The sequence below is a fragment of the Gopherus flavomarginatus genome, chromosome 1 (genome assembly GCF_025201925.1).
Source record: "Gopherus flavomarginatus isolate rGopFla2 chromosome 1, rGopFla2.mat.asm, whole genome shotgun sequence".
Classification (NCBI taxonomy): Eukaryota; Metazoa; Chordata; order Testudines; family Testudinidae; genus Gopherus; species Gopherus flavomarginatus.
The window spans coordinates 360,244,918-360,259,524 of NC_066617.1; the positions used below are offsets into that span (position 1 = coordinate 360,244,918).

Below are 14,607 nucleotides of genomic sequence, written 5' to 3' on the forward strand. Positions count from 1 at the left end.
ACAAACCATTCCGAATAAAAGTTCTCAAGTCCATGCTCCCTGTCTTCCTGCTGGGGGGGTCTCCCAGACCTTCCCTGCCTGAGGACTCTTCCCTGAAAACATAGGCTTGCCTGCTGGCTCCCAGCAGCCAATGACACTCCTTGTCCCTCCCCGAGAATACCCCTCTCTGCAGCTCCCTGCTACTCTTCATAGGAAAAACAGTTCCACCATACCCAGGAGGTTCTACTCATTACACACCACACCCCAGCCTGGGTGTGGTAGGAAGGGCTAACTGAAGGGGCTGGCCAGCTCCAGGCCTCTGGCCTGTAAAGAGGCATGCCACTCTGTTCCAGGGACTCGCTCTTAGATGGTGGGAGAGAACTTTCATCTCTTGGGGGCCAGACCAAATGCCTGCTGAAATCAGTGGAAAGACGCTTGTTGATTTCAGTGGGCCCTTGGTGAGGGTGAGTGGCTTGCCAGGAGGGAGAAAGGGGACTCACAAATCTAGTAGCTGTGTGAATGTGCTGACCCAGCCTCACCTTTGGTATAACTCCGACTTCAGTGACATGTCTCCCTTCCGTCCCTGTTTGTGGGAGGCATCGGACCTTGAGCCCAGAAGTGACGCAAATATTTCACGGCCCTTTACTAGGAATTCTTGCATTCTAAATCAAATTCTGATACTGACTCCTTATGTAACCATAAAGTGACTCAACTCCTCTGTGCCTCAGTTTCCCCACTTGATGGTGATATAATTGCCTATTGCACGGGGGTCTTGTGAGAGTCAGTCAGCTAATGTCTGTACAGCATTTTAACAACAGCATTTATGTAGCCGTGCTCAAGTTCCATTGCTGACAACATTAATCCTTCCCAGTCCAGAGCTCTGCAGCATTGACTGTTCCCTGTCCCCAGCATAAATATCTCCCTTGCAGCCTCTGCTCCTTCCTTATCACAGAGGGATCCCTAACGTCTACTGTGCCACTGGCACTTGGATTCAAAGGCATCGTTAATGCTGATCACCGCACCCAGGGGAAATGTAAAGTACAATGGGCATTAGGAGAGCAATTTCAGAAAGGCTTCAAATGTTATGTCTTGAAGCTGAGCATGGCTGCTGTAATGCAGCAGGATGCAGGGGCGAGCCAGTAGCCCTTTGCAGTGGGGGCTCTTAAAAACTCTCTGTTCTAGTGTTTAGAGCAGGTGTGGCTGTGCTGGAATGGGGCTCAATGAGACTTGCTGCTATCCAAAGCTGAGATTGTCTTTTTATTCTTGTTTATACCGGCCTAACTGTCATAAACACATAGCTAAGGGTTAATGTCTCTTTCACCTGGAAAGGAGTAACCTGAAACACCGGACCAGAGGACCAATCAGGAAACAAGACTTTTTCAACTCTGGGTGGAGGGAAGTTTTGAGTGTGAGTTCTTTGTCTTGTGTCTGGCCGTCTCGGCTCTGAGAGTGATCTTTCTGTCTCCTGGCTTTCTAATCTTCTGTTTCCAAGTTGTAAGTACAAGGATAGTAAGACAATAGGTTTATATTGTTTTTTTTGTATTTACATGTGTGTAGTTGCTGGAATGTGTTAAATTGTATTCTTTTTGGATAAGGCTGTTTATTCATTTTTTTCCTTTAAGCAATTGACCCTGTATATTGCCATCTTATTACAGAGACTATTTTTAATGTCTTTTTCTTTCTTTTTTTTATATAAAGCTTCTTTTTAAGACCTTTTGGAGTTTTTCTTTAGTGGGGACTCCAGGGAATTGAGTCTGCCGCTCACCAGGGAATTGGTGGGAGGAAGAAGTCAGGGGGAAAATCTCTTTGTGTTAGATTTACTAAGCCTGACTTTGCATACCCTCTGGGTGAGGGGGAGAGATTAGATCTCTCGGTACTTGTATTTCCAGGACTGGAAGCAGGGAATCTCCTAGGGTCGTCCAGGGAGGGGAGCCTGGGAGGAAGTAACAAGGAAACAAGGGGAGGGGGTTATTTCCCTTTGTTGTAGGACTCAAGGCATCTGAGTCTGGGGGTCCCCCAGGGAAGGTTTTGGGGAGACCACAGTGAGCTAGACACTGTATAATTCCTGGCTGGTGGCAGCTTTACCAGGTCCAAGCTGGTAACTAAGCTTGAAGGTTTTCATGCTGACACCCATATTTTGGACGCTAAGGTCCAGATCTGGGAAAAATGTTATGACACTAGCACAATGGGGGCCCTGATCCCTCACTAGGGCCCCTAGATACTACCGAAGTGCAAATAATAAGTCCACCTCTACCTCGATATAATGCCACCCAATATAACATGAATTCAGATATAACGCAATAAAGCAGTGCTCCAGGGGGCGGGGCTGCACACTCCAGCAGATCAAAGCAAGTTCGATATAACACGTTTTCACCTACAACGCGGTAAGCTTTTTTGGCTCCTGAGGACAGCGTTATAACGAGGTAGAGGTGTAATTGTTTTACCACTTTAGCAGTGTTGATAGGACTTAATGAGGAGTGGAGGTTGGTCTGTTAAAGAATTGTTGGGAAAAATGATACACGCTCACAGGAAAGTGTCCAAGAGTTAGAGCAGGGGACTGTAAACTGAGACTTGAAGAACTTATTTTTGGATCTACTGCTGGCTTGCTGTGTGACTACAGGTTAGTCCTGCTGTACCCCATTATCCCCATTTCACAGATAGGCAAGAACTGCAGATTTATTATTGCATTGTCTGCTGAAGGCTTCATGCAGCCTTGTAGAATTGTCACTTTCAAGCGGCCCAGGCACAAAATCAACCCATCCCCCTCCCTCATTGCTGTCATGATGATGGTAATGAAAAAACAAATGAGATTTTACTTGCCTACAAAATATTACTCAACCCTGACACATGGGCAAATAACACTCTGCAAAGCTGGCTGGCTTAATTAACTAACGTACATGAATGAGTACTGGCTCCTAGCCAAGCAATAGTGGGGCATCTTAGGGGAAGCAAATATTAAAATAAGGGTTGGTGGAGTAGGGGGAGGGGCAAACTGGGGTACTTCATCCCCTGGAAAATGCTGGAATACTAGATGGTGTCCTGCATTCTGGAATACTTTAAAAACACCAAAAAAACCCAGACGTGCCTATAAAGCCATAAAGTGCCTCTCTGGTGCCCACGTGCAAGTGTGGACAAGGGGCAGCTTGGTAGGGTAGCCAGCTGTATCCTGTTGCTGTAGGAAGAGCAAGGCCCCCAAACACCTGCACGTATTTGCCATCAGCTGCCTGCAGACTCATCCTAAGGCTGCTCTGAGTAAAATGAGCAGTACTGGCTGGAACCTGTTGTCTCCATGGGCTGCACCTCCTTAAGGATGTGCTGACTTGGCAAAGTATGTACTGTGCTCTAAACCTGTGCTAAAGTGCTTTGCTGAGTTGAGGCCTAAAAAATGAGGGTGGCCACAGGCTGCATCTTGTAACTCCAGGATTGCACGGATTATTTAACGGCAGATGACCCAAATGAAGCAGGTGTAACTTAAGCATCCACCTTTTCCCCCCACTGGCTCCAAATCAACCCGCCCCCCCCCCCCCCGTGAGTTCTGGCCAAACCGAGACCCTGGGTTGTCTTCTGCCCTCCCCTAATCTCTGCACTGATTTAATCTTATTACTTGCAGTGCTGCACTTCCCTTTCACTTCTCTCACAGGAAGAAGCAGCCGTGGTGTGCGTGTCCTTGGCACTGCAGAAGTGCACTAAATACATGCTCTTTCAGAGAAATATTCCTTGTAGACTCAAAGCAGGGCTGCTCACCATTGCTGTCACAGGGAGGCAGTATCTGAATGCCAGTGACCAAGGTCCATGTATGACAGACTCATATACTGCAGAACACACTTCCGCCTTTGTTGCCCTAGGCTGGGTAGCCCCAGTTCCTTTAATAACTCAGGGTATCTTTCATTCAAAGACACTGGAGATCAAGTTTCTCTTCCCCCATGAAGCCTTAGAAGGATGGCAGCCCCACTACACCTATTCTGTTCCTTCCCTGTATCCCTGCCCTGAAAGCTTCTCTACTGGTTCCTTTGTCCCACTCATCTTCTCTGCTGACCATTTCTCCCTGTGCCTGCCTCCCAACTCTTTGCTGCCTTTCATGCCTCCCTATTCACCACAACTACAAAATGCTAGGTAGCTAACCGGCTGAACATCAGCTCCCAGTGTGATGCTGTGGCCAACAGGCCAATGCAATCCTTGGATGTATAAACAGGGGAATTGCAAGTTAGAGAGGTCATAAGGGCCCTGGGAATCCTGTGTCCAGTGCTGGTGTCCACAGTTCAAGAAGGATGTTGATAATTGGAGAGGATTCAGAGAAGAGCCACAAGAACAATTAAAGGATTGCAAACTGTGTCTTTATAGTGATTCATGTATCAAAGAGAAGGTTAAGGGGTGACTTGATCAGCCTGTAAGTACCTAAAGGAGGAACAAAAACTTGGCAGCGGAGGGCTCTTCAGTGTGGCACACAAAGGTGTGACAAGATCCAGTGGCTGGAAGCTGATGCTAGACAACTCCGACTAGAAATAAGGGGCAGTTTTTTAACAGTGAAGGTTGCTAACCACTGGAACAACTTGCCAAAGGTTGTGGCGGATTCTCCGTCACTGGCAACTCAATATTGAATGTCTTTCTAAATGGAAGATTCTAATTCAGGGAAGTCTTTTGGCCAGGAGATCCGACTCGATGATCACACTAGTCCCTTTTGGCCTTGGAATCTATGGAAAACTCCCTCCCAGTTAACGTTTGCCCCATGGCCCTCCCTTTCTGAGCTCCTGACAGAACCATCTGTGTGAAGTGTTCTGCCTGTAGGACTCTCGCTGTGTCAATCTTCTCTATTGTACTTAGCGGTAGTATCTGTCTGCCTCCCAGGCTAACAGACTGGAGTGGTGCAGCCTGTAGTAGTGGACTTCTGGAGGCTCTGGCTTTGGTTCTTGGGAGTGCTGATTGGGAGTTTTGTCAGCTTCCCACCCCCCTCTTAGCAGCTCTCAAGAGAGGCAGGGCTTGTGGCCTGACCTAAAGGTGCTCAGATTGCAGCCTACTTTGGTCTCGCTCCACGGCGGGATCCCTGACTCTCCGTAATACGTCGCTTTGTACTGCCCCAGCTTATGCCTGGAGACTGCAAGCGCTCTGACGCCGGCCCTCTAATGAGTTCTGGACATACATAGTGTGCCACATGCACTCAGGGTGCTATATGGCCAACAATAAAACAAAACGCCAGGTAGGATTTAAAATGTACACCCAGCCCTGAAGATGCGGGCTAAAGTCTCGACTTAAAGCCAGTTAATTTCCAGCCGGCTACTTATCTGTACATTGCTCTAAATACAGGACCTGTGAGATAGGAACTCTTGAGTTCAAGTCCAATCTCAGCTCCTGACTTGCTGTGTAACTTCACTTAACGTCACTGGGTCTTCAGCTCCCTTAAAAGTGCTCAGATACCACAGAGGGTGCAGGACAAGAATCTAAACACACCTGGATGGAAAATGGGGAGACTATTTCGCTATCTTCCAAGGTGTAGTGAAACTGAAGAGGAAGGTGTCTAAAGCCAGATTTATTTAGATCCGTGGGTCTGAAAATGCTGGGCTAAACAACTGTTACAAGGTCAAGCAATAGGTCTTCTACCCTCTGCTCTAATCTCTAGCCCAACCTTCCCTCCAGGCTGTGAAAGACAAAGCAGTAAAATCTAGTGCTGACTTATTAGGTCCAGTGCTAGGATCCCTTGGCCCCTCTTCAGGGCCGTAAGTGCCTGATCCAATGCCCATAGAACAAAACGGGAGTTCCTTTCCCACAGACTCCAGTGGGAACTGGATTAGACCCTACCTTTGGTTGCACTTACAGTGACGGGGAAATAGTTCCTCATGTGTCTCCAGATGATGCTGTTCCTGATGCAGTGAATCCGTCGCCCACCTTTGCTTGGCGTGTCCCAGTCCAGAAGCCACCACGTTGCATACAGGACACTGACCAGCCAAAAGCGAGTGAAGAAGAGGCCGATGAAGAGAACTATGCAGCACTGTGCTGAGATAAAAACAAGAGTCAATGGGCAACCCAGGCTTGGCTGGGGTCAAGTAGTGAAAGAACTTACTCAGAAATATCATAGCTTCCAAGGCAGTTGCACCTCTGACCCCCCGTTGTTGCCTTATTGAGGTCACCTCAGTCAGATCTCAGGCCTCTAGCCATCACCTCTTGCAGGGCACGGTCTTGGGATTCAGAGTCCTGGGTTGCAGAGGACTGGGAGGGAGGGGTGGTGAGGGGAGTGGAAGGGGGGTTTGAGAGGAAGGTGGTGAGGGGAGTGGGTAGGGGGTTCAAGAGGAGGGGGCAAGGAGAGTGAAAGCGGGAGGTTGAAAGGAGGGGGAGGGAGAGGTGGGAAGGGGAGTGGAAGGGGGGTTTAAGAGGGGGAGGGAGGGAGAGGTGGGGAGGGGAGTGGAAGGGGGTTCCAGAGGAGGGGGAGAGAGGAGTGGAGAGGAGAGTAGAAGGGAGGTCCATAGGAGGGGAGGTAGTATGGGTAGTGGAAGGGGGATTCCAGAGCAGGAATGGGGAGGGAAGTGGGAAGGAGGTTTGAGAGAAGGAGGAGAGAGGAGTAGGGGAGGGGAGTGGGACGGAGGTTTGAGAAGAGGGGGAGAGAGGAGTGGAAGGGGGGTTCGAGAAGAAGGGGGGAGAGAGGAGTGGGGTAAGGGAGTGGAAGGGAGTCCAGAGGAGGAGTGGGGAAGGGAGTGGATGGGGGGGTTTGAGAGGACAAGAAAGGAAGACAGTTGTAATAAAACACTAAACTGTATTAAACTTTTCACCCATTAGGTGGTGCTGAGTGTAAAATACCTTATTTAAGCTTCCCTCAGCCAACAAAAAGAACAGGAGCACTTGTGGCACCTTAGAGACTAACAAATTTATTTGAACATAAGCTTTCATGGGCTACAGCCCACTTCACTGGATGCATAGACTGGAACTGGGGGAGGCAGGGTGAAGGCTGGGAGGTTGGTTTGGAGCAGTGGGGCAGAGTCCTGGGCAAAAGAGTAGGGGGATGAGGTGGGGTGGCCTGGGAAGTGTAAAAGGCTAAGCCAATCCCTTATCGTCTTTGCTGTGATATTTCCGTGAATGGTACTCATATTAATGTATCAGAGGGCTAGCCGTGTTAGTCTGGAGCTGTAAAAAGTGACAAAGAATCCTGTGGCACCTTACAGACTAACAGAAGTATTGGAGCATGAGCTTTTGTGGGTGAATACCCACTTCGTCAGATGCATGTAGTGGAAATTTCCAGAAGCAGGTATACATATGCAGGCAAGAATCACATTAGAGATAACAAGGTTAGTTCAATCAGGGAGGATGAGGCTGTCTTCTAGCAGTTGAGGTATGCACACATAGTGCAATAGTGTCCAAACTGTGGGATGCGCCCCCGAGGGGGGACGAGACGAAATGTTTGTGGGGGCAGGGAGGGAGCACCCCCCAGTCCCGCTCTGCCCCCAGCCCAGCTCTGCCCTCATTTCCTCTCTGCTCCTTGGCCAGCCAGCTCCATCTCTAGCCCCAGCTCCTCCCCCATCCCCAATTCTGCCCTCTGCTCTGCTGTCAGCCCAAACTCCTTTGCTGAGCCAACTGTGTAGTAATGGGGTGGGGGCAGAGATTCCATTAATGGTAAGGGGGGAGGAAGGCATGACGGGGAAAGTTTGGGCACTGCTGCCATAGTGAGATGCAGAGAGCTGTAGGATATGGAGCTGCTGGACTCAATCACATGAAGCTGTTGGCTGCTTACTGCCCGTACGAAAGCCTCCAATGAAAACCTAGTACTGAAAGTTACACCATTGTAACTGGGGATCTGGCCCTTTACGGTGCAAGCATTGTCTAGCAATTAAAAAGTTCAGAGACTGGGGGAGACCCTCACCCCTGATCTGGCTCCTCTATGCCTGGTAAAAAGGCTGGAGTGGCGAAAGGGGGCCATAAAAGCTCCATACCATGCCAGAGGAGGATGCCCTGGTGCAGAGACTGTGGATGTGCTCATAAGGCTTCCCTGTGTACCAGTGCAGGGCCTCGGATGGGACTGCACTTGGGCCGGCTAGCCTATCCTGCTGCTCGTGCTGCCATGGTGACACTGCAGTTTTTAGTGTGCTGATGCAGGGCTGTTCTCCTCAAGCTGAACATGACACCTTCCTGCTCCAGTTTAGACACAGCCCAAGAGGCACAGCATACAATCTCACCCCTGGGGTCTAGTCTTGAGTCTGCTGCTGACTCACTCTGTGACCTTGGGCAAATCCTATAACCCCTCAGGCTAATGGAGGTATTGATGCTTATCTGCCTGATCAAGGAGAGGGACAAGGTGGTTGTGCCTTAAGATAGAAGGTGCTATAGAAATGTTTGCTATAGCATGGATATATATAAACACAGGGCTAGATCTTGCTGAGCATTTTCTTTTTGCACCTACAGTTGGGCCCAGATTACTTTATAGGCAGTGTGGCAGTGGGGGCTCTCAATACACTTTAAGTTTCAAGTTAATGGTTGTCTAATTTGGATTATATGAAGCACAGATAGAGGTCCAATGATCAAGGAATACCCTGTCTCCACAGCAAGAACAAGAGCTATTAACGCACTATCCAGGAATCGCAGCCTCAACTGGCTATTGACTAGAAGGGTTTGCCTGAGGCGTCCCCTTGAGGCTGGTTATTAAGGCCCCATGGAAGTTCGGAGCCTAAATACATTTGAGGATCTGGGCCTAACAAACTAGAATTTACATGATGAATGGTGTCATTGGCTGAGAAGTGTGGTGGCCCCATGAGAGTCAGTGGGGAGAAGATGCCGCCCAGCAGAACCAATGAACCCCATGGACGCCATCGTGGATTCCCTCAGAATTCAGCTGGTTTCTTTGGAACCTCTTGAAACCTCAACAATGGCTTTTTATGGCTTTAAACAACCTCTTTGAGGAGTGAAAGCAACAAAGGTGAGAGACTCTTATGTCGATGTCAAAGGAGGGCTCATGTCCCAGAAAAACTAGCCACCCAGATGCCGACGGCTCCTGAAATTTTAGTATCTGTCCATTTAGTCTTTAACTTGAAAGAATGGTGGCTTGTGAATGGAGGCTCTTCAGATTCTGAAAGTGACATTGGTGTCCGCTGGGGCTGACTCTCTGGCACTACTGCATGAACTAAAGGAAGATCTCTCAGCCACATAGGGCCTAAGACAACATTTAGTAGCTCTAATCCCATCCAGTAGGGGGTGATGCACCAACACACCAGATGGCACGTCACACGCTAATTATCGTAAGCATTTCTAAGGTACCAGATTGAAGAGCCCACTATGAATTATTTGTTCTCTTGGTAGGTACTTATAGGGTGTACTCAAGTCACCTCCTAACCTTCTTTTTGTTAAGCAAAACAGATAGGCTCAAGGAGATCCATCACTCTAAGGCACATTTTCTAACTCTTTAAGCGTCATATGATTCTTTCTTACACCCTCTCCAGTTTGTCGACATCCTTCTTGAATTGTGGGCACCAGAATTGACCCAGAGTTCCAGCAGCAGTCGCACCAGCGCCAAATACAAATACAATGCCCCTCTACACCTACTCAAGATTCCCCTGTTTCTGGATCCCAGGATCACATTAGCTCTTTTGGTTACAGCATCACAGTGGGAGCTCATGTTCAGCCAATTATCCACCAGGGCCCCCAAATCTTTTTCAGAGCCACTGCTTCCAGGATGGAGTCCCTCATTGTGTAAGTATGGCCTGCAGTCTTTGTATACACTTACATTTAGCAGCACTAAAATGAATATTGTTTTCTTCTGCCAGTTTACCAAGTGACGCAGATCACTCTGCATCAGTGCCCTTTCCTCTTCATCATTTACCACTTCCCCCAAGTTTTTTGCGTCAAAGGGCAAGTGTCAGGACAGATTGGGGGATCCGCATGATGCAGATGCCCCTGTGTCCAGATGCAGAACTGCCACTGCCATGGCCCTGGGAGTGGAGCAGAGGCAGGCTGAAAGGGGCAGAGGGGTAGATGAGAATGGAGCTGGGTTCTGCTGATTATGGAGCCTTGCAAAACTCCAGGCAGATGAGGCACATAGTTAGGGCAACCCTTGAGACTAAGCGTCTGATGGGAGAGGTGCGAACTGTTATTTCACACGCTTCACTCCAAGCTTTCTCTGCTTCTGGAGCAAGCAGGACATCAGTGTTCATCACACACACTCTCACTCTCTCTCATGTGCACCCCTCTCTCTCTTTCTCTTTCTCTTTTTCCAGGATCTAGCCTCAGCCTCGTGGAGATGCAGATCATGTCTGCCTGTTGAAAAAGAAACTGCAGCAGACTCTGCCCCCAGCGCTCGCCCAGCCCCTGGGATCTGGCTGTGCCATTCATGTGCTGAGCTATCCAGCACCCCTCTTGAGAGAGAATGGTTCCTCTTACTTCCCAGCTGCCCCATTCTCCTCCCATTGGTTCATTTGCATAACCATAGCAACAGTTACCAGAGGAGGTAAAGCTGAATGGCTGATTTCTGGCTCTCCAGCTAAAGGTTTGTGCAAATGCCTGGCACAGATTGACTGTACCTTGGAGGGCCCTTATCTCAGGGCCGAACCTTGAACCTTTCTAGGGCAGAGATTAGCAGCCAAGGACCAAACTCTGCTCATTTAGAGCCTGATCTTGTGAATTTGGGTGGTACTAAGCCTTCTTGGCTGGGGGCACACAGCACCTTGCGGGGTAATGTCCTTATATAGAACCCGTCAAAAAATTTCTGGCTGAATATTTTTCCATCGGAAAATGCTGGCTTGACAAAACTGACATGTTCCTGCGGAAAGTTCTGATGTAAACAAAGTTCTGTTTGGGGGGAATGGGAGGGTGTGAAACTGTTGGCATTTCAGCCATGTTGAAAGGTTCCCTTCTGACACTTTTTTGGAACACGTTGGTTTTTGTATGGATGCGTGTGTGTGTGTGTGTGTGTGTGTGTGTGTGTGTGTGTATGCATGCATATTTATATATATAATAAGAGTTACGAAGTGAAAATCTAAAGAAAACATTTTTGTGTGACCCCAAACCAACTTTTTTTCCCCAACTATTTGATTCCCTGCCCTCTTGCCCCCTGGAAATTTGAATTTGGAACAGTAACAAACTTCAGCATTTCTCACAGAATTGAAACTCTTGAATTTTGACCAGCTCTGTCCTTGCAATCGTGTGATCCAGAGTTAACTCCTTGGAGTCAAAAGGGCTCATTCTGTTCACTTGGGTGTAAACCACTGTTGGTGTCACTAGGCATAAATCTAGGCCTCAGTGAACCAAAGCTCCTCCATGTTGAACTCTACTTGATCTAGAAAGCTAGCAGCTGTGAAATTAAATGTGTAACAGTAAGTTATCAGTTGCAGCACAGCTCAAACTGGTCTAAAGCAGTAGTGATAAGGCCTGTGCACCTTTAGCAGAAGGACAAGATAACTTGCAGAAGGAAAACTTACTAACGAGCTGCCGCGGCCAAGATTACTTGATGCAGCTGCGCTTACTTAACTGCTACAGGGCGAGGAAGGGTGGGGGGGAGAAAGAAGAAAGAGAAAAAAACTTATAAAAAGGAAAAGCCACTTGTGTAGGGGTGCTTGATTTGAGGCATCAGTCTCCTTGCACCGCTTTGAGATCTCAAATAAACGTTGTTTGCTTCTCCACCCTGGTGTGTTTATTGGCGCAAAGTACACCGGGCAACGACCCCGCTGTTGCCCCCCCTCGGGCACTTTATGTCGGCAACACCACCATAACTCTATTGGTGTCAGCAGGGTCACTCTTGATTTACACCAGCGTAAAGTAAAAGCAAAACATGTTCCTGTCACTGATTAGAGAACTCCACTTGCACTTAAAGTGCAACTTGGCTGCCAGTGTGCTGTTAAAACCCACAGAGATACCACTCCGTCCAGGGGGAGCTCCAAGTGCTTTACAAGCATTGAGCTATTTAGCTCAGTTAGAGAGAGGTTGCAAATGGGGAGAGGAACTTCTCTGAACAGAACCTAGACCCACTGGGTCCAGTGGAGCTGTGTTCTGTGCAGAACCCGGAGTGGGGAAAGGGAACTGTACACCACCCTTGCATTCCTGGATTCCCCAGGCTACAAGAGACATGAAACCAGCACTTGGCAAATTAAAGCAGGCGCAGTTGCCCAGCCACGCTCTGACATGCACTGAAACCCCCCATGTGGTGGGGTGGTGTAGGGCTGGCCATGTCAGCTCTGCACCACCGAAGCATTCCTCAGAGCTGAAGGGGAAAGGGGAAGGATTAATTGTCCAGTTAGGGCAGGTTTAGGGGCCCTTGGTGCGGCTGGCACAATATAAAGGGGCCAGTGCTATGGGTCACAAAGTATTGAGTCCAAACCTAGCCACGCCAGAGGGTTATCAACAAAACCAAACCTCAGCCTTTGCTTTCCTTGCAGGTCTGGATTCCCTGCAAGACTAGGGTGACCAGACAGCAAGTGTGAAAAATCGGGATAAGTGCCTATAGAAGAAAATGCCCCAAATATCAGGACTGTCCCTACAAAATAGGGACATCTGGTCACCCTATGCAAGACCCCAGTTCCCTGTCCAAAGAACCTCTGCTGTGCCTCTCTGTCCAAGGCACAGTTACATTGCATCTTCCACAATAAGTTAGCCACTTCCTGTTGTCACTGAGATACAGAGAGGCTAAATGGCTTGGCCACTGGGAGAGTGGTCCAGTTTATTCCTGTTCTTGTGGCTGAACCTAGGGGCCAGATCTTGAACTGGGATAAAGCAGCAGAACTACCTTACACCGGCTGAGAATCTGGCCCTACATCTCCCGACTCCCACAGCCCTGTTCTGTCCGTTGGACAATAGTGCCTTAATAAAACAGCAAGTCTCTCCCACTCGTTTCCATTATTATTTAATTTAATCTGTTAGCTGCACGATAATAGGTTTTCTGGGCTTCTGAACTTTCTAATGAGTTCCTTGCCCAAGCTGGGTTTCCCCGGAAACTGCCTTTTTTTGTTGTTGTTGTTTATCTAAACAAAGAACTCTGTTGCTCAGTGTGGGCAGACCAGCTTCTACATCCTTTGGCCATATTGCATTTTTGTAGATGCTCCTAAGACTAACTCGAGTCCAGGCATTGTGGTAATTGGGGTTGCATTTTTATGAGTAACAGCGAGCATGTGTGTAATTAGACAAGCAAAAAGGCAAACCTAAGGAGGTGAAAGGTTAACGCATTCAGAGGCCAGCTAGCCTCTGAGTAAGAAGTGAAGTGTGACTGGGCAGAGTGGCTCGGAGATACAGACTACACCAAGTCTCTGTTCTTAGCTTGCAGGGATTTTTTTAAATAAATCCCTAAATAAGGGAAAGCCACAGAAAGGTAGCTCTAAGTAAATGCTGGGACTATGCTGTTTGGGTAGTGATAACAGAAACAAGGCAGAGTGCAGCTGCAAATGCAATTTACAGGCTGCAAGATCGACTTTTCCTAAGTCACCCGTATCTGGGCACAGTATCCAAATAAAGAGCATCATCATTTGTGTCCAAAGAAAGGATTTCACTTTCCACTCCTCTTCATTATTATTAAATGTGTTCTGAGATATGCTATCTTGCCTTCCTAACCTACAGAATGGTTAGAGTCTGGTAAGGAATAGATGCAGGTGGCAGGGAGACATCCACAGCTTCTCTCTGCATAAATGTATTGCAGCTCACACTGTAAGGAGGCAGCATTGGGCAGTGGCCAGCCAATAGGAGTTGGTGGATTTGGGTTCTATTCCCAGCTCTGCCATTGTATGAGTGTGAAATGGTGATTTCTGGCCTCAGTTTCCCCATCTGCAATGTAGGTCACAGGCTTTTTCTTCCTTTGTAAGGTGCTTGGATAGCACTTTTCTCTAGAGAGACATTAAAATAAATCTTACCTAGTCCCAGGAAACTGAAGACCCAATGAACTACTGAAGCAGTCTGAAGCCTTCTCTCTAAAGGAATAGAGAGAGGAGCAAATTCAACCTTCATCTTGGACCAAGTGTGTGATTCAAACGGCACAGGACTTTCCTCAAGTGGGACAAAGTCTTTTGCCTGCATTTCACCGTCTTACAGTACAGCAAGTTGTGCAACATACAGTGAGTACAGAGGTTGGTAATCTTGTGACCAGCAAGGCCAGCCCATTTCAGGAAGTGTGAGTAGAAGAACATTCTCTGGGAGTAGACAGGGACTCTAAAGCCCTCAACAAAGAAATAAACAAAAACCGGCCAGTCAGTCAGGGTTTCGCAAGCTTACCTCCCTCTCGCCATCCTTGAAATAGGCTGTCTTTAGGACCCTGATCTGACTTTTTACAGATGTCTGACCCTATTTACCAGGGGAGTTTCTTTCCTCCAGCTGCTTGAAGTACTCAGCTGTGCATCTGCTTCTAGGAAGGGACTTGGCCTCTGAAGCTTTCACACATAAACAGTTCAGACACGGCTATGGAGAGAGACTTTTCTTTCTCCCCATACAACGCTTCATGCACAACTGTAAATGAGGATTGTTTTAGGTTTTCTTTTCTGTATTATAGAAGGGACAAGCACAGGCAGGTCCATTGTTTGCACTGTCAAGGGCTCTTGTATTTGCAGACTGTACATAACTGAAGGACCCATGCAAAACTCTCCTCCCACAGTGCAGCTTTGGAAGATGAAAATCCAGCTAGCTCTTCTTTCAGAGCAAGGCAAATGCAGGGAGACAATAATACAAAATGAGGAACACACAACA

The 14,607-nt window shown here is 48.0% G+C and overlaps 1 protein-coding gene across 1 annotated transcript in view; it reads right to left on the reverse strand.

Moving 5' to 3' along the window:
* Positions 1 to 13,875, reverse strand: part of MOGAT2 (monoacylglycerol O-acyltransferase 2) — a 44,512-nt gene extending 30,637 nt beyond the window's left edge. Inside the window, exons 1-2 of the mRNA XM_050930949.1 lie at positions 13,782 to 13,875; positions 5,789 to 5,967 (exon numbers count right to left, since the gene is read on the reverse strand). Of these exons, the coding sequence (XP_050786906.1) occupies positions 5,789 to 5,967; positions 13,782 to 13,875 (273 nt within the window). The remainder of the gene's footprint in view (positions 1 to 5,788; positions 5,968 to 13,781) is intronic.
* Positions 13,876 to 14,607: the final 732 nt, after the last annotated feature.